The sequence below is a fragment of the Sinohyriopsis cumingii genome, chromosome 14 (assembly GCF_028554795.1).
Source record: "Sinohyriopsis cumingii isolate HCF-2022 chromosome 14, ASM2855479v2, whole genome shotgun sequence".
NCBI lineage: Eukaryota > Metazoa > Mollusca > Bivalvia > Unionida > Unionidae > Sinohyriopsis > Sinohyriopsis cumingii.
The window spans coordinates 29,648,888-29,668,820 of record NC_142974.1 but is presented as its reverse complement, the minus strand read 5'-3'; the positions used below and the strand labels follow the sequence as shown (position 1 = coordinate 29,668,820).

General features: G+C 35.9%; 1 protein-coding gene and 1 long non-coding RNA gene across 2 annotated transcripts in view; both read left to right on the top strand.

The window, feature by feature from the left end:
* The window catches only part of LOC149783497 (uncharacterized), a 229,699-nt gene that overhangs the window by 8,420 nt on the left and 201,346 nt on the right, over window positions 1-19,933 (top strand). The window lies entirely within an intron of this gene.
* LOC149783499 (uncharacterized) lies at window positions 13,649-19,125 on the top strand. The gene is made up of 2 exons (XM_089933322.1): window positions 13,649-14,153; window positions 17,555-19,125. Exons 1-2 carry the CDS (start codon window positions 13,649-13,651, stop codon window positions 18,262-18,264), a joined length of 1,215 nt encoding a protein of 404 aa, XP_089789448.1. The 3' UTR covers window positions 18,265-19,125.

The window sequence follows — 19,933 nt, the reverse complement described above, 5'->3', positions numbered from 1 at the left end:
TTAATGTTACTCTGACCCCGGGTCAGGTAAAAAAGCTTCAATCAAAAACCGCCAACAAATGCGGAACTAAAATATCACTAAAACGAGATCAGATTGGTGGTGGTCCAAACAAATTATCGTTGACAAATAATCAGATTAAACATTTCAATAAAGCCCTAGAATCAAAAACTGGAGTTCAATTCCATCTCTCCCCGAGCGCCATCAAAGACATGGTTAAAACGGGTGGTATATTCCCACTACTTGCGGCCATTCCGGCATTACTAGCTGCGGCTGCTCCAGCCATAAAAGCGGCCGCGTTAGGTGCTGTTGGAACAGCCGCTGGAATGGCTCTAAAGAAAGCAGTAGGAAAGGGGTACAAAAAAAAGGGACGCGGTCTAAGATTACCGGGATCTCGTTGGGGGAGAGGCCTAAGGCTTCCAGGGTCACTTCGTTAGACGTTCCAGCATCAAATTTTGATTTACTTGATGCTGCTAAAAAATTAAAAATATCCGCCTTTAGAGGTGTTTTTATGCGAGATCAATTACCGAAACAACCAAACAAACTAGAAACAGGGATTATTAATCTTGACAAACGTTCCGGACCTGGTACTCATTGGGTATCATACGCGATTGATCCGCGTGGAATTGTTTATTTTGATTCGTACGGGTTAGCTCCACCTGTTGAATTTATCAAGTATGTCGCACCACTCCACGCAACAACTAGAGGTTACAAAGTTTGGTATTCAACGCTACCCACACAAACAATGACAGATCCGCCAATATGCGGCCGTGAAGTAATTAATGTACTCGACGCTATATCAAAATCATCCAGGCCGCCACATAAAGTCGTGCACGATTATACAAGCAACCGATTTGTTGCGCGTAAAGCATTTTAAACAACGGATCTTATTATAATGGTTGACATTTACGGAAGATCTTCTACTAGTAAGAAAATAAAATCCGACGTTGATCTGTCAAAGTATGCGACTAAAGATGACCTCGCTGATATCATGAACCTTGCTGGAGTTGACCCAGATGAAGTTGTTATTTTTCAAGATCGATATGGTAAACTAAAAACCAGCAATATCAGATGGAATGATATAGTCCGGCGAGTACTTGGTGCAGTTACGGATAATATTCCCGTGTTTACTGACGGTGGTAGAATCAGAGATTCAAGTATGTCACTTAAAACCATCAGAGATGAAATTGCAAAAAGTGTTGCTAATCGCGTGAGAAACACCGGTGACACGATGACAGGTGAACTTAACATGAACGGGAACAAAATAGTAGCTGTAACAGCTCCAAAATCTGACAACGACGTCGCAAACAAACTATACGTCGACGACGTGGATGGAAAACTATCCACGCTACGGGCCGAGTATGACGTTCACACGGGCGCGTTTACAAGGCTTCGAAGAAATTTTCAGAAAACCGATGATGCCATAAATAAGTTCTTTGGAAATCCTTCCGTCATTGACATGAAACTTTCTGATATCAAAAGTAACCTAGACACGATCAAACGAACACAACTAGACATCGTAGCGGGAATTCCTGAGATTATCAATAAAACCAATCTGATTAAAATTCCAGCTGAAATAACTCCCGGGCATATCACAAACATCGTATGCACGGTATCATCGGGATTTGCAACATGGTCAAAACAAAATAATACTATCAAATATACCGCAACAAGTACTGGCGTGTACAGGCTATCTGTGTTTAGTGCTGCAAAATTTGAAATATTTACAACGTTTCCATGGCGTCATTCCACCGACAGGTTTTCCGGGGTTGTATCTGTTATATTAAATATCGGAGCCGAGGAAATATTTATTCTGGAAGCAGCTGATAGGACATTAACCGCAACATCTTACTGGTGGTGTTTGGAATTTGTAGCTGAAGCACATCAATTGGTTACTGTATAAAAATATATATGGACGGTGCACAATACAGATACAATCAAGCGCGTGAATGGCAGGCGGCGCTAAAAGATCAAGTCGATCAATATACAGTAAAAGTAAAAAAATATCGACGACGATTGGTTATCGTTGATGTGATTGTTTATTCAGTATCCGCTGTTGTTGCTGGAACCGGTGTAATATTATCAGCGTTGACAACGATGGCACCAGTAGCTGTAACTATCTGTATTTCAGCAGCAACAACTATTGCAGGTGTGCTTGGTATCATCACAAAAAAATATGTACTTGTACGAACGAAAAATTATCCGATTACACAATAAAATTACATACAACGACGGTAGCATACTCGAAATTATCCTCGTTGTTATCAGCGAGTCTCAGTGATGGAATTATATCTGATTTCGAATTTTCAATGATGACCAAAATATACGACGAAGGTATCGGTATTAAAGATACAAGTATCAATAATGACAGAATTACTCCAGCAGATCGTGACCAACACAACTCCGCCAAAGATAACGATGATCTCGGTAAGTTCAACTAATCCTGAATTTAGTGTTAATTTTCCTACTGCAATTCCAGTAAAAGAAATAGCACTAGCACAATTACGGGTATATTACAGCTGGCCAAATATCAGATCAAAATCATTTAATGGTACACCAGCAAATAATTCGCTTGTATTTACTAACAAGAACAAATCCGATGGAACACCTGACTGGGTTGTTGTTGGAATACCAACCGGCAGTTACCAGATTGAAGAGATCGGTGAGGAATTTGCGCGTAGAATAAAATCAATAACGGGAAAGGAATCAAAAATATCAATAAACGTTCATGAGCCGACGTTGTCCTCGACGGTTGAAATAAACTCGCCTGATTATGCAGTTGATATTTATAAATCTTCAATCAGATCAGTGCTAGGATGGCCTGAAATATCACCACCGATAACACCGATACCACCAGAACCAACTCGGGCTGATTTTATCACAGATGAAAGAAAATATATGACAGTTCCTGAATATAGAGGTAAATATCCGTGGGCTGGGATGCCTTTTTCCATTTTTACAAGTGCTCCTGATGGTGAAAACATTCTTAGAATAATAAGTAATACACGTAATGTTCATTCAGGTACTAGAGCATATCCACTCGTTGATGAAGAATTTATTAAATCATATTCTGATCCTGTTAATTTTGAATTTAAACAATCAATCAACAAACTACGAAATTTCTTTACTGATAGCTACAGCGATAACGTAAAACAAAAAATCATTGAGACGATAAAACATCTGAATCAGGTCATATCAGATATTATATACGCTAATAAAACTATCATTGTGAACATGGTTAAATACGGTGATGAAATTATTGATAATTATAAAGCTAAACCATGGTTTCTCAATCATTACAAAATAACTGAACAACAATTACCAACATTTGTAATACCGGGGATTGATGCTAGAGAACTAATAAAATTATTAAACGATCTTATCGACGAAAACTTCCCTAAAATACTCGATGCATGGAGAAAATTAATTCCACCTCCAACTGTTCTCAGATATGATAATGATCCACACGGCGGCGGAAGACACGTATCCCCGCGGATCGTTAATATAACACCGACGGTCGCAGTCAATCTGGTTTGTGACGTAATCGATGGCAGCTATCAAATAGATCTCGGAAGATCAAATCAAGCTCAACAAGGATACATCCTATACACGTTCACACCACAAGTTCCCCCTGGAAATTTAATCGTGCAAGAACCAACTAATCCCGTGTATTTGCGGTGTCACAATAATATGTTAACGCGAATCAATTTTAAACTCACAGACCACCTTAATCGCTTGATTGACATACGTGAAGAAGAGCTTGTAATAAATCTGTATGTAAAGTCGTAAAGACTTTTGTCTAAGGACTTCCGTCGTAAGGACTTCCGTCGTAAGACTTTATCGTAGATCTTTATGTGGAGGGTTTTACACGCGAGGATTTCTTAACAGTTAGAAGAACATTTGTAACAGAGATCAGACTCAAATTCGATCAACTTAAAAAAATATTTTATTATTACTGGCACAAATTTGTGTTTGGTACAAATTAATCGGCCCAGGCAACTAAAAAAGCTAGTCGATGAAAGTAAAATTTAAATTTCTATCACAAAAAAATATAGTATTTATTAATTTTCCTGATTTTTACTGAAATTGTACAAATTACTTGATTTTGACTACCAACTACCCCGTCAGAAACATAAAAATGCACGAACTACTTGATTTTGACTACCAACTACCCCGTCAAAATCAAGAAAGTTCTAACCTTGTCAAATTGTTCCTAACAAATTTTATTTATTATAAATTAATTTTATTTATTAATAATATTATTTTTACTGAGATTTTTATTTTTTTTTTACTAAAATACAACGAAATTGCTCAATTTTCCTGATTTTGACTACCAACTACCCCGTCAGAAATCAAGTAATTCGTGCATTTTTCTTTGATTTTGACTACCAACTACCCCGTCAGAATCAAGTAATTTGTGCATTTTTCTTGATTTTTGTAAAAAAAAATAAATCCTCAGTAAAAATAAAATTTATAATAAATAAAATTTATTAGGAACAATTTGACAAGGTTAGAACTTTCTTGATTTTGACTACCAATACACGTGGTCAGCGTTGACATGGACCCCAGTTACCAAAACTTTCATTTTCATTATCATCAGTAACGAAGTTACCTTGGATCGTTTCATCAGTAACGAAGTTACCTTGGATCGTTTCATCAGTAACGAAGTTACCTTGGATCGTTTCACCAGTAACGAGGTTACTCTGGATCGTTTCACCAGTAACGAGGTTACTCTGGATCGTTTCACGATCTGACATTATTTTTCTTAATAGTCTTATGCGAGTACTAATCGTTTTCTTTGCCTCATACTCGTGGGATAATAACGACTTAATTCTTTCTACGGCGGTAGAAAGAGGAACGAACTCCTTCACATGATCATCTTCTACGGTAGCTAGCGACTGAAACATTGCCGATTGAATCCGTTTCATGAGCCTGTATTCAGATGATAGTGTGTGTGTCCCCATGGTTTTACGTTCTTGTAAAATCTCAAAGTCAGAAACTATTTTTTCAGGATTAAGTTCATCAGATATATTAATTCCATCTTTTTTTAATTTTTTAATAGCGACAATTACATCATTGATATTTTCATGGTTCATTATGTAATATATAAATCTTTAAAATAAAAAAAAAATATCCCAGAACCCCTTCGAGTTCGTCGGGATGTTTCTGGGACAGCACAAACATATAACTTAATTAAGGTACGCTCAGCAAAAACCCACCCATAATAATTAATCCAGTGGGTGATACGAAAAATAGGTATCAACCACAAGTCAATATTGTGGGTGAATTCTGCTGAGCGGAGGGGTTCTTGCGGTTCCCCCCACTATTATAAAAATCGCAATTATGCGCACCACCGACAAATTGTCAGCCATGGGGGTTTGATCCTGGACCGCGAGCGCCACAGTCCAATACCATACTGATCGAGCTATCAAACATTGTTACGAACATATGTTTCGGAAGTTAATATATAGCTAAGGAACCAATATTTACAGTAAACAGCGGTTTCTGAATAATAACAGTTTCTGAATAATAACAGTTTCTGTATTTATAACAGTTTCTGTATTTGTAGCGGTTTCTGTATTTGTAGCGGTTTCTGAATAATAACAGTTTCTGTATTTATAACAGTTTCTGAATAATAGTTTCTGTATTTATAACAGTTTCTGAATAATAGTTTCTGTATTTGTAGCAGACCGAAAATCAATAATAACAGTGGCATTAATGCACCGGTCAAAGAACTTTCCAGAATTGTAAGTTCAGTGAACACACAACTGCAGGTCAATTACAATGAGTAACGGTTTCTGTTTACACACAGCTTCCTACGGATCAATAATATTATCATGTGTTGTATGATGGGGAAATATTTAAAAACCATAAATAATACTTATGAGTCTAATGAGTTAGGTTCGTCGGCACTATACGATGTAATTAGTTAAACTGACTAATTACGATCATAAAAAACCAACCATCTACGAAGAAAACTATATATTACAAAGTAATCTCCCCTTAAATCAAAAATTCAGTAGTGTATGGAGGACCTACTGTGACATAAATTAAAAAAATTAATTCAATGTGGTGATGATAGTTAATAATGTGGTGATGATAGTTAATAATGTGGTGATGATAGTTATTGATACTGAAAGATGATTTTCTGCTTATATTTTTTCGAAAAAGCAGATCTGGTTATATTATCTGCGACGTATTTTACCACACGCGAGTCAATATCAAAATATGTCGCAGCAGCGTTCATAGACTGAAACATAATTTCTTCACCGGTTTCTATGTTTGTAGAAATTACCGCCCTCTTTCCGATTGTCTTACATCTTCCTGTATTACCACATGCAGAGTTCACGCTTCGAGTGACAACACGAAGGTTGTGTAGGGAGTTATTTTGAGTGTCCCCGTCAATATGATCAATAACAAGACCGTCTTTGATCAAACCCTTGTGACACTCGTATGTGAAACGATGACAATGATAATTTTTCTTTCCAACTACAAATCTAAGATAGCCAGTATTAGAAACATAACCAACTGGTCTCTTCAACTTGCAGTGTCTGATGATACCATTAATATTTGATTCATAGTTTGTTATGACAGGATGTGGGACAAATATATTTTGCTCCATTATAATAATATTATATGTTTAAATCATTGTTTGTCTGAAATCTTGATATATAATCCTTCACGGATTTTATAGCGTTTTCACCGCTATTATTTTTTTTGTCATAATATCTTTTAAGCTCTCTGAACCGTTTCCCGCCGCACTTCCCACATAATTCTGTCTTTCCTCGCACTCCAATACCACACCGTAGACATGGTATTGGTCCTAGACTTCCTCGTCGTATGTTTTGTGAGTGCATCCAACAAAATTCCTTTCTACAGGATTTGTTGCATCGATTTACTGAGCCGATCATCAACCATCTACATTGGGACATTGTATATATATATATAATTTTCTTTATTTAAATATTTGTTTTAATTATATGAACGAGTTTGAGAGATTATCCCAAACTAGGCCTGTTAAGTATAAATTCAACCTTGACAGATTATCTTCTGACTTGCCAGTACGAGATCTGGTTGATCCGAAAAATAAAAGTTTGATCTCGAAAATTCACGACGCCAAGAAAGAATTTTACACGGATGGTGCATCTCATACATGGTCGACGTTCAAGATCATACGTCTTAACTCCGTCAAGGACGCTGTCACGGACGCCACAATGAACGACAAGCGAGCGGCAACTATCATTAACTACATCGCTGAGTACGAGGGTAATCAAAAATATTTCTTCAGAGTAAAATTTATTGTATTAACAGAAACAGGTAGTTGGATTATCCGTGACAAATATGATCCTGTCCTTGGTAATAATAAAACTATCATATTAAGTAAAAATTCCAGACCGGGTCTATTGACTGGTATTGATAAACCGTATTATGAACGAGCATATCCTGTAACAGCGGTTATTTATGGAATTTATGAGATAAATAAAAAACCCAACGTTGATAAACTAGCGCCGATGAAATTTTCAAGGTTAAATTGTGTGGCTGAACGAGTAATAGAACACTTTACAAACGCGATGCGTGGAAATGGATTAACTGATTTAAGGCGTGAAAAAATAAACTCGTGGGCTGATTCAGTTAAGGATACCGGTGCTACAATAAAAGATGTTGCTGAGTTAGGAAAAATATTAAAATTTCCAATAGCTGTGGCGACAATAACGGGAGAAGTACTGTACCAGTCGAAATATAAATCGAAAGGAGCTCCAATAAATATTATTGATCATAACGCGCACGCATGGACTAACGCAGTAACAATATTTCCACGTGATCGAACTGTTAGATTTTACCCCACAGATATGGCTGTGGCAGATAATTCTGTGGCAGATATGAGTATGTTTGATTTTATCAACGAAATAAGTAAAACCGATCCTGTATCGGTATGGTTATTTAAAAGTAATGAGGAGGGTGAATTTGATCAGTTTGTCAAACCGAACGGTGAAATATATCGCACAGAATCCCTCCATGACGAGATGAAAAATCTTGCGACGTTTTCACAGTGCAAGCACGCGGAAAATACTGACAAATTACTAACTAATTGTTTTACCGTTCCATCTGTTGCGGCTCATTTCGCCAGAGAACGAAATTCATGGAAACCAACACGATTTGATTTACTCGAGGACGTACGCGCAAGTTGCGTCGAATATGGACATGGCGGATTATGGAATACCAAATACAATTACAATGATGTTATTTCGGTTGATATGGTTGCATGTTATCCAGGAAGTTTTCTGGGATACGGAGATTGTTCTACGTACTTTGAAAGATTTGGTCACCCAACAAACGAGATGACGCGAGTGGCAATTAATGGACCATTACCTGATTTTGATCTGACTGGATTCGCCTGTATTGAGTCGTTCGAGTTTAACGAAAATCTTCACAAGATTTGTTATGTTTGGTTTGGCAGACATTTTTGTGAAAAACGTTGGGCACCTATAGTTTTGTTGCGATATATGCTAGATTGTGCGATACTGACATCGTTGGTGGTCTGTGAGGCAATTATATCATATCATGCACAGACCAAAGTTTGGTTGCCCATGTCAGATTCTGAAGTTATTAGCGAGTTTAAGGATGATATTCCTAATAAACTCAAAACCGCAAAAGATCTCGGTAGAAAAATTATAGGTAAATTTACTCAAGGTGGTGCATATGATTATAAAAGACATCACGCACGATTAATTTTAGATGATGCCGAGTACGATTTTATAATCGCTGATACAACGGCGAAAAATACATTTGTAAATCGAGAGAGTGTTTATTTATCCGACGGAACAAAATTAGGTACGATCGTTAATTACATAAATGACGTATCCCCGCAATATACTCATCTAAGATCTTCCATGTTGGCTTATGTTTCTATAAATTTATTATCGATGATTAATAGATTTCCTGAGACCGCAGTCAGAGTCGCAACAGATTCGTTTTATATTTCAAGTAAATATTTAGAACCTGTTATGAAATTTACAAGTAATGATGAAGGATGGGGTTCGTGGAGAATAAAAAAGGAACTATTACACAATTACACAGAATCAGCAGATGTTCCAATGAGAGATTTTTATCGTGAGGGTAATAAAATATCAGAAATGTCGAAGGCACCATCGTTGAGTGATCCAATAACCAGATATAAGACAGTATATCTCAATGGACCTGGTGGATGCGGCAAAACAACTCGAACGATTAATGTTTTTAGAAATTCAGATATAATCGTGCTTACACCCACACATAGACTTGCACGTGAGATGAAACAGCGGCAAGTACAATCGTGCACGTATCATAGTTTCTTCCGATGGCGCGGAGATACATGGACTCCTCAACGGATGGGGGAAAAATATATACCTAAAATAATTATTTGGGATGAGATATGCACGGTGTCATTGGATACATTAAAAATGTTTCTTGATTGGTTGTTGACGAAAAATACCGCCATAATAATGTGTGGCGATCATGGTCAACCGCCGCCCTTTGTTGGACCATCTCCACATGATTGGTTAAAAAATTTCGTTGATTATTACGAAGAAATAGATGATGATCATAGAGCTCTTGATGCAAATTTGAGGGAGTTTAAAAAATTAATCAGATTACAATCAAACAAAATTCAGTGTGAAATAATACGTGGAGTAATCGTAGAGACATCAATGAGTGATTTTTTGAAATTATGGAGACCCAACGATTTGATCGTAGCAAGTAGAAAAATAATCAGAGACGCTTTACAACAACAGTTATTTCAACTGCATAAAGAACAATATTCAGAACTACCCGTTCCGTTATGTTATAGACCATCAGATACACGAAAACAGAATATTAATGTTGATATTCCAGGACAGACAGAGTCAAGGAAACATATTCTCGTATTAAATGATATTGTCGCCGTTGATATCAGTGTGGTCGAAGATGCATTACGCGCTGACAAATCTCCATGGGTGTTGGGATACGCCATGACAATCCACTCGTCTCAGGGATTAACTATTTCTGATACACGAGTCTGGATTGTAGACGATCGAATCGAGTGGTCAAATTTAGTTTATTTAGCGGTATCGAGGGTCAGAAATATATCTCAATTACGTAGAATTATAATTCCTGAAATCGTTGATAAATTTAACATCATCGATGATGATATAATAAGAAAAAAATTAATCGGATACAAACAATCTGACAAAAAAAATAAACGTGACTTTGATCTTGATGTTGAATTTATTATTGAGTTAAAACAGCAGCAGAACAATCATTGCGCATGTTGTAATTGTATAATGTTATGGCGATATTCGAGTAATGATTCAAGACAATTTACCGTAGATAGAAAAGATAATAGTCGCGGTCATACACGAGAAAATACCATGTTAACCTGTCTTGAGTGTAATCGACGTAGAGGCGCTAGTGCTAGTTAAGTGATCGCGGTGGTAGTTGTGTATCCGCGGAAATTATTTGTAGTTGTTCACGTGTAAATCCACGTTGAGGAGCAGCAGAATCTAATCTGTAGATTGCAGGTCTGGAAACGCCTACATTTCTTCCAGTGGATCTTGTCACGGTAGATATTTTGTGTGTGGTAACACTCCAAATAGGATCAGTTGCTCTCGCGCTACCACCTTCAAGTTCACCAGGCTCATATAAATATCTGACTGTGACATCACCTAATATTTTTTGTTTTCCAGCATCTTTCCGTTGTGTTGGTATATTTTTTTTTGTGACCGCGCTAATGGGTTTCATGTTGGTTGTTCGTGTGATCTCATTATTTAATGCAGCTATCACGTTTGGTAATCTTGCAACCCATTCACGAGATCTTTTATCCTGAATAAATTCCCTCGCGTATTGATATCCAAATAACCGTTCAGCAAGTGTTCGATTAAATCGCTCAACAATTGCTTGATCACGGTGAATTGCAGTATGACCTCGTCGTATTTTGGTATTATGTTGTTTCATCAGCGATGATACTGGACCAAGAAATTCCTTACCAGGATCAACCTGTAGTAGCTGTGGCCATCGTAGACCACCTTGTGGTCCGAGTCCTCGTTGATAAATTCGTTCAAACGAATCAGATACTTCAGATGATGTTTTCGCCGATAGCGGCTCTGCTTCTTTATATCTACTTGCAACATCAACTACGGTTAGCGCGTACTTGTACGTTTTTCCACGCACAGTATCATGCGGTAAAAACAGAATATCAGCTTGATGAACTTCATTAGGAACACTGACATCGAAATACGAGTACTGAATTTGTTTAGGACGTGGTAGATAAATTTGCCATATTGCTTGTTTAGATAACCACGCGCTAGCAGTAGAATGTTTAACCGATGCTGCATCAGCGAGTTTACCAATTGCTGCTTTGCCTCTCCAGTATCCTCTCGGTGAATAATAAATTGATTCCATTATTAATTACCAGCCCCAATCGCTAATTTACCTTTCATCGAGGATCTTACTAACCAATTAGCTAATGATTCTCTAATATTTTTATTTTTTATAGAATTTAATGAATGAATTAATTTCACATCTGCAATATGCCTATCTTGTAGATTTTGACTTTTATAAGCTACATCATGAGCATGACAAGCTCGATCAATAGCATTTATTGGTTCCTCGCCTGGTTTTGGTTGATCTTGATTATCGAGCCTGATATCAAGTCGAGTACCAGGACCGCAATAATTATATCCTGGTAGATGTTTTTCTCCGCTGTATTTAGCCCATGGAGCACCTGGAAACTTTGACATCAAATTAGCAATATCACCACCGCGCTTATTAGGTAAAAACGAAAATTTCTTTCTACAGCATACAGAACATTTTCCACCGTACGCTATTTTTTTATTTTTTGTTGTAACTGTAGCTAAATCAATAGTTGGAGTTTTAACTTTACAGCGTAAACAATATAAATTCATGTTATAATATATATGGATATAATTGATTTCTCAGCAACTCGGCAGCGAGAGCCAGTTAAGCATCATCCTGCGCTACCGAACTCCATCAGAATGATTATCATAGGACCATCTGGATCGGGTAAGACGCAATTATTACTTAATCTGATAATGAGATGGTTGAAATGGGATAAGTTGTATTTAGTAGCACCATCCGTTGATGATCAACGATGTTATGATGTACTTAAAGATTTCAATGAAAACGCGCGATTACTGGATGAAGATAATGATGTTATAGAGTTTATAACCGATATTGATGAAGCACCATCCGTAGATTCCATAGACGGATTTATTAATAATTTAGTTGTATACGACGATGTGATGCTAGATAAACAATCAAATCCAGCCAGAATATTTTCCCGAGGGAGACATAAAAATACAGACGTGATCTATGTTACTCAACGATATACACAAATACCAAAAGTGATCAGAGACAACTGCAACATTTTAGTTGTGTTTAATGGCGTAGACACACACACGTTGCGAAATATTCATCAAACTTGGTGTGGTGGTGACATGGATATAATTAAATTCAAAAATTTCTTCTCACGAGCGCAAGCTACCCCGCATGGATTTATAACAATAAATTTACATGATCCAAGAACAAGATATCGTGTGGGTATTGATAAAATATTTGGGTAACAGGGGTGATGATAAAATTAAATTTAATTAAACAGATATCATTAATATAATGAACAACTGTGCGTGGTTACGTCAAGGAACCACTAACAATTGTAATAAAAAATGCCGTGGAGAATATTGCAAGAAACATAATTATCTTATAAAGAAAAACCCTCATGCTGGTCCACGAAGATGTGTTGGTTGTAACAACGGTGTTAGAGGATTATATCAGATTTGCAAAAATTGCGGTGGAGATCGATACAGAAGTTTGATGATATATTATAAACACAGAAAGAACATAAATCCAAAAATAGAAAAACCACCATCAGAACTTGAATATTACTTGAAACATAGAACAAATTCCGAAGATTCAGATGAAGATGAAACAGATGAGGAAAAACGACAGCGAGAACGCGTTGAAAAATATTCATCAAACTTGGTATGGTGGTAAATTAATAGCAGCAGAGAGGGTACCTACCAACGTTGGTCGTCAAAAAAATAAACAAGAAATAAATAAACACGTAGAGTACTTTATTTTTTCAGATACTATTTCAAACTGAGGTTTTATTAGCACAATCGGTCATTGCAAAATAAACATCTCAAGGAAAGTTCATTTGTAAAATCTGGACCTTTCTACGAGATGATTTATTTGTTTGTTTTATTTGTTTTGTCTGAATTCTATGGTCTGTTCACCCTCTCTGCTGCTTATGTTATGAAAAGGCATTATTTTGTTAATTTTTATGCAAAAAGAAACAACAAAAAATAATTATAAATCATTCATGCCATTTTTTTTATAAAAATGAGACTTAACTTTCTCTGCAGTGAATAAGGTGTACTTTATCTTTAAAGTAATACTTGTGACAGCCTAAAAATGTAACCAATCTTTTATATAATAGTAACTAATAATAAAAAAATGAAGAGAAGATATGCATGAATGATTCTTTCCAAAGATCTAAATATTTTAAATGTTAAAAAATTAGATACTACCAAGCTGAAAAACATGAATTTCAGAATGGTGCAAAGAGAAGAATATTGAGATTGATCTGAAGTCAGCTGAGTCTTCACATTTGGCCCAAATGTTAGCCATATTTCATGCCGAAGCAGCCCCCAAGGTCACCGAAACAAGAAAGAGGATGCTCCCTGAAGCCCAAGCTGAGGAATACCATAAAAACACATTAAAAAATGTCCGTGCTGCTATTAATCGCTACATGCAGGTTGAATGTGGTCGTCAAATCAATATTGTTACAGACCCTGAGTTTAGAAAAGCAAATGACATGTTAAATGGAAAATTAAAGTTTAACACAAAGAATGGTTTATCAAGATCAACTCAACACAAACCCATTATTCCTCCATCAGACATGTATGCAATCAATAAGTACCTGATGCAAGATAACCCTATCACACTTAGATACAGGATTTGGTTATATCTGTCCATCCACTATGTTACTCGTGGATTAGAATTTCACAGTCAATTAACACCCAACAGTCTTGAAATCAGGTGTGATGAAACAGGGGCTGAATATGTCATTCTGACCCATCAAACTATACAAAAAAATCATCAGGGAGACTATAGGACTCACGGTACTAATTCCACTCCAATGGTAAACATATGGAAACACTGTCATATTCAAAATTCAATAACTTAAAATTTATGGGTGCTGATAATGACACCTATAATTTTTCGTGCACATCTAACCTTGGTGCAAGCTTATGTGTGGAGAACACCATATGACCCGCGGCAATTTGTTTACATACATGTGCATGAAACACGTGTTATTGATTCTGCACCAAATGAATCAGGTGCTACTTTCAGTATTGAGTACTCCTGAGTCAAGCCTGTAAAAATGCTAAAATTGCATCAGTAGGAATTTGTCAATATTTTTTTTACATTACATATAGGACAAGCTCTCAAAAGATATTTTTCCTAAAATTTTAATTTTCATTATTAACCAATTATGGACCACCAAACCTGTAAATACTCTATCATTTCTTCACCCATTTCTAGACTGGTTCACAGTTCTTCCGTATAATTAGTACCGTGTGTCCTATAACCAGATTTAATTTTTTTTGAAAAAGTTGTATTTTACTCCTTGATATTAAAGCATAATTGTAAGAAAGAATTGGCCATGCTTGTGCATGGATAATAGTGCAATAGCATTTTATGTGATACCAATATCTATAGTTAAATTGCATCCGCATCACATGTTGCTGTGTTGTATTGTACTTATTAATGGCTTATTCTTGTTATTAAAATAATTGTTTTCTGCCTTTGTATCTTCATGTTATCTTTCTATGGCATGCATGCTACACAAAAGAAACACAAGCATGCTGACATCAGCAAGTATGACATCACAGGGTATCAAATTACATGACGCATTGTTTTTTCATCTCTCACTGGCTATAAGACAAGTTTTAAATGTTTTAAATTTCAAAATTGCATTTCTTTTCTTGCTGACTCTCACAGAAATAAGATACAGTGCATCCCTATTCACATCAATCAAACAAAACAAATAAGTGTGCCACATGACAGGTCAAAATGATAAGAGGCCATTGCCCTTTTGTGACTAAAACATATACACACACCCATGAAGCATCAAGAGATGCTGACATTCCAAACTTATTTAAACTATCATCACATGTGATTCATGACCCCCAAATGTTAATAAAAAGGTATAAAAGCCAAGGAAGAGTTCCATAAGCTTTATTATACTGAATAATTAAATAACATAGTGCTACTTTTTAGTATAAAACTATGGGGAAGGGTGAATAAGCAAAGAATAGACAGAGTAATTTCTTCAAGCCTGGTAATGTTCCCCACAACGGGGGTGGGGGGAATGTGTATCAACCCAAATAACACATCAGCATGAGGTATGTTACATAAGGACAGCAAGAGACAAATTTGAAAAAGCTATCCAAAGTTCCTATAATGCTGACATTGATGTTGGAGACAGAAAGTGTATGCACAAACTGTTATGACTCAAGCTATTAAGTATGCTGGAGGTGGAGAAATGTGTGAAAAACTTTGCTATGCCAAGACAAGTTCATGTCTCTATGCAATATGCAGACACTGATAAAAATTGTCACTGAATACACTACTTGTTAAATTTAAGTAATAGAATTGAATTGCATATTGAAGTTGTCTAATACATAAACATATACCTATATTTACCCAAAGCTCATAAAAAGTTAAGAAAAAGTCTCAAAATCATTACTGTGGCTACTTTCCACTATAAGCAGTGTTAAATTACTTACTTTTTAATATAAAGCTGAAAAAATGCATACATTATTGAACAAAAGAGAAACAAAGCAAACATTGCAATCACTCAATTACAGTCAAAGGGGAGGTAATACACCTTGAATTGGCAAACCAAATAGCAAGCTCTAATTTACAGCTAAATGATTCCTTATTATTACTTGATGGTAAGAACAGAGCAATGTAGGTTTAATAAATAGCTTTTGTTTCAAATATGAAACTATATTTCTGACATGAAGCTTGTTTTCATTTATTCACAACAACATATATGGTGAAGAAAACCCATATCACTTAGTGCACGCAGTAATCAAATGCTGAGATTTGGAATAATGTGTTCTGAGACCACAAGTTGCAACACCCTGAGTATAAAGGTTTTCTATCATGGGACTTGGTACATGAAGAAAAAAGAGATCTGGTTTGGTGGGAGAGAGCAGTATGTTCACCATGCAGTTATACATCAAGAATGTTTCAACTGTATGAAGGGAGGTTGGGGAAGAAAAACTGCCTGTGTAAAGAATGCAATACAGATAGGACTTTTGCAGACTTATATTGGGAATGAAGGGTTGAAAACTATTATTTTAAGTGAAAATGTCCCTCCCTGCTCCCTCAACAAAAGGAATGCAGAAAAGTTCCAATACTGTTTGCCCAAAAATGTAATGTACCAATATGAGAAACATGCTGAACATAGAATAGGTGTCAAGGAGTTTAATTCTAGGATAAGAAATAAGACCGGTATAATTGATATTCAATGTGACTCGACATATAATAATTCAATTTACAGGTTGAGGCAATGCAGCATGTGCAGTTTTGTGCACAGTCCTTATTTTTACAATGTTCTCTGCTTTGATCTGCTGAGTGTGTCTCTAAAGTTAAATGATCAGTACTGATACATAAGTGATTGTGACATAAGTGGCTTACATATAAAATCTACCCCACCCCACCCCATTTTGGGGAATTATTGCATGTGTTAAATGGTATTTAACCTTACAGGCCAATCTATGGGTACCATCATATGAAATTCTGCCATCAGGCCATACTGTGCTCTTTTCCCTATGGCCTGAGCTATATACTTCCACTCTCCAGTGTATAAAACCATCCCCATCTGTCTTTTGTATAGAATTTTTCTCCAAAATCACATGCAAACCATGATAAAAAGACTCCATTATCACTGTCATATGTAAAAACCACCAAATTGATACCCTGGATGCACGCAGTAACCATGGAAACAACAAACTCCTATTATGGTATAGGTCGCATATAGGACTCACGGTACTAATTCCACTCCAATGGTAAACATATGGAAACACTGTCATATTCAAAATTCAATAACTTAAAATTTATGGGTGCTGATAATGACACCTATAATTTTTCGTGCACATCTAACCTTGGTGCAAGCTTATGTGTGGAGAACACCATATGACCCGCGGCAATTTGTTTACATACATGTGCATGAAACACGTGTTATTGATTCTGCACCAAATGAATCAGGTGCTACTTTCAGTATTGAGTACTCCTGAGTCAAGCCTGTAAAAATGCTAAAATTGCATCAGTAGAAATTTGTCAATATTTTTTTTACATTACATACAGGACAAGCTCTCAAAAGATATTTTTCCTAAAATTTTAATTTTCATTATTAACCAATTATGGACCACCAAACCTGTAAATACTCTATCATTTCTTCACCCATTTCTAGACTGGTTCACAGTTCTTCCGTATAATTAGTACCGTGTGTCCTTAAGTGCTAAGGAGGAAAATTCTGACAAGAGAATGTATGCAACTGGTGGTCAAAACTGCCCAGTCAGGTCAGTAAAATACTACCTCACACGCATTAATCCAAAAGCTGAATCATTATTTTGTCACACTGATAAAAATGCTTTTGAAAATCCCAAATTGTGTCAAATATGGTACACAACAAGATGTGTTGGAAAGAGACAATTTAGCTGTTTTATGCCTGACATATGCAAAAATGCCCATATATCTGCAAGATATACCGCTCACTCTCTTCGTACCACAGCTTTGAATGCAATGACAGATGCCAACCTTCCACCTAGGCACATTATGTCTTTGTCTGACCACTCCAATGAACTATCATTGAAACCATACACAAGGCCCAGCACTCAACATAAACAACAAATGAGCAACATTCTTTCCAATGTATGTTCAAATGTAGCATTGTCTGCTCAAGACTCTTCAGCAATGCTATCTCATGCAAATGTAAATGTTCAAATGACCCCTACAAACTCAAGCGGTACTAAGCAAGCAAATGTTAAAATGACCACTACAAACTCTAGCAGTACAAATCAAGTAAATGTTAGCACTGAATCTGCTCAAAATCACCTACAAGCACTGTCACATAGTACAATGAACTCTATGACAGGTTTCATTACACAATCAACCTGTCATTTCAATAACTGCACATTCCAGTTTAGTTCCAACTAAAACGAGTAAGTGCAAACAAGTTAAGGAAATACATGATTTTCAAGTTAAGTGCCCCATCTCAACTATCAAGGCTAGAATAATAATTTAAAAAACATCATGTAAAACTCCTGGTTTTTATTATATGGCAATTTTCAATGAATAATTATTGACAAATTAAGAAAATGCATAACAAATAGTTAGATACAAGTACAAATATCAAAGTAGTAAATACATGAATGTGTCATACAATTTTTCATTTTTATAGTGATATTGCTGTATTGTAATTATTGTTACACTATACTTAGAAAAGTGTGTAAACAATAAACACAAAATTCAACAAATTAAATTGTCTTGCTGTTTTGAACCCCTGAGTTAAAAAGTCATAGCTTCTTCCACAAGGAGCATTCTATATCAGCATTTGCCTCAGTTTGCATCTGTCCTTTTGTGTGTCTATTTTCAACAATGATGTCACACATTTGATGAGAGGGATCAGGTTATAAACCATTGTCACTAATCAAATCATAATAATAACTTAAGGAATAAAATAAATACTCAGTTATATTAGATATGTGTGTGTGTGTGTATGTCTGAACTAACAAAACTGATCACAGACTTTATATAACCTAACATCATACACATAAATGTATTAGTCTATCTTGTTTATAAACACGAAAATAGGTTTTGAATAGCGAAATTAGATCACTCATGTGCCAGAACAGTGATGAATCTGCCAAATCACATTCAGTCAGTCTACGAATGCATACATTCTTACAGTCATGACATCGTGACTTTAAATATTGAGCTCTCACTTTGAATAAACGTGTCCATTAAGGCAAAATATAAAAATCATGGCAGCATTGTTATAATTCCTTACATGGGCTATCATTGGTTGAAGGACTGGTATTATCATGACCTTGTTACGATCAAGCAGGACAAGCCTAACTGCTATAAATAGCTACGTAACAGAAAAACCCCAAACATGTATTACTACGCTCAATTAAGATTTATATTTTTTAATGATGCAAACAAAATAACATAAAAAATAATTAAAATTTCAATTATAAGAGTTTAACGTTGTTTTTTCTGAGTTCATCGTGGTATAAACTGTCAGTTGCCGACTCACACAGCTTACATAACGCCCTTCGGGCGTTATTTGCCGTGTGAGTCGGCAACTGACAGTTTATACCACGATGAACTCAGAAAAAACAACGTTAAACTCTTAAATACCATCGGTTTTGCATCGTTCAGTTAGTTATATACTTCTCTCATTTTCCTATCTGAAAAGTTATAAAACGACAGTATCCCGGTAATACCTCTGTGAACTGTTAGCCGGTAATATTTGCGAATTGAGTTGACATACAAAAACCTGACGGGATCCGCTCAGCCAAGTTGTACTCCTGTCAGTTAGATTTATTTTAGTTTCTTCTGCTTATTTAAAGTCATATGTACAAAGTACATGGTATTATGACAAAAATGGGTACCTACAATTTGATTAGTGAACACTTTTATATTTTATAGTTTACAGGCTAAACACAAAAAACAAAACGAGATCAGTCTATTTTATATTTAATTAGCGGTCATGTTCTGTCAGATATTACCTATTGGTAATTTCCCTGCTATTGGTTAATTATTTGTTTATTTTATTTTATTTCATTTTATTTAGTTATTTTGGTGACGCTGGTATAATTGA

What these genes read in the sequence shown, in the direction of transcription:
- LOC149783499 (XM_089933322.1), top strand. Translation starts at nt 13,649, where the DNA reads ATGTTAGCCATATTTCATGCCGAAGCAGCCCCCAAGGTCACCGAAACA. An exon ending in GGGAGACTATAGGACTCACG is followed by an intron (nt 14,154 to 17,554) that starts GTACTAATTCCA and finishes ATTAGTACCGTG; the next exon opens with TGTCCTTAAGTGCTAAGGAG.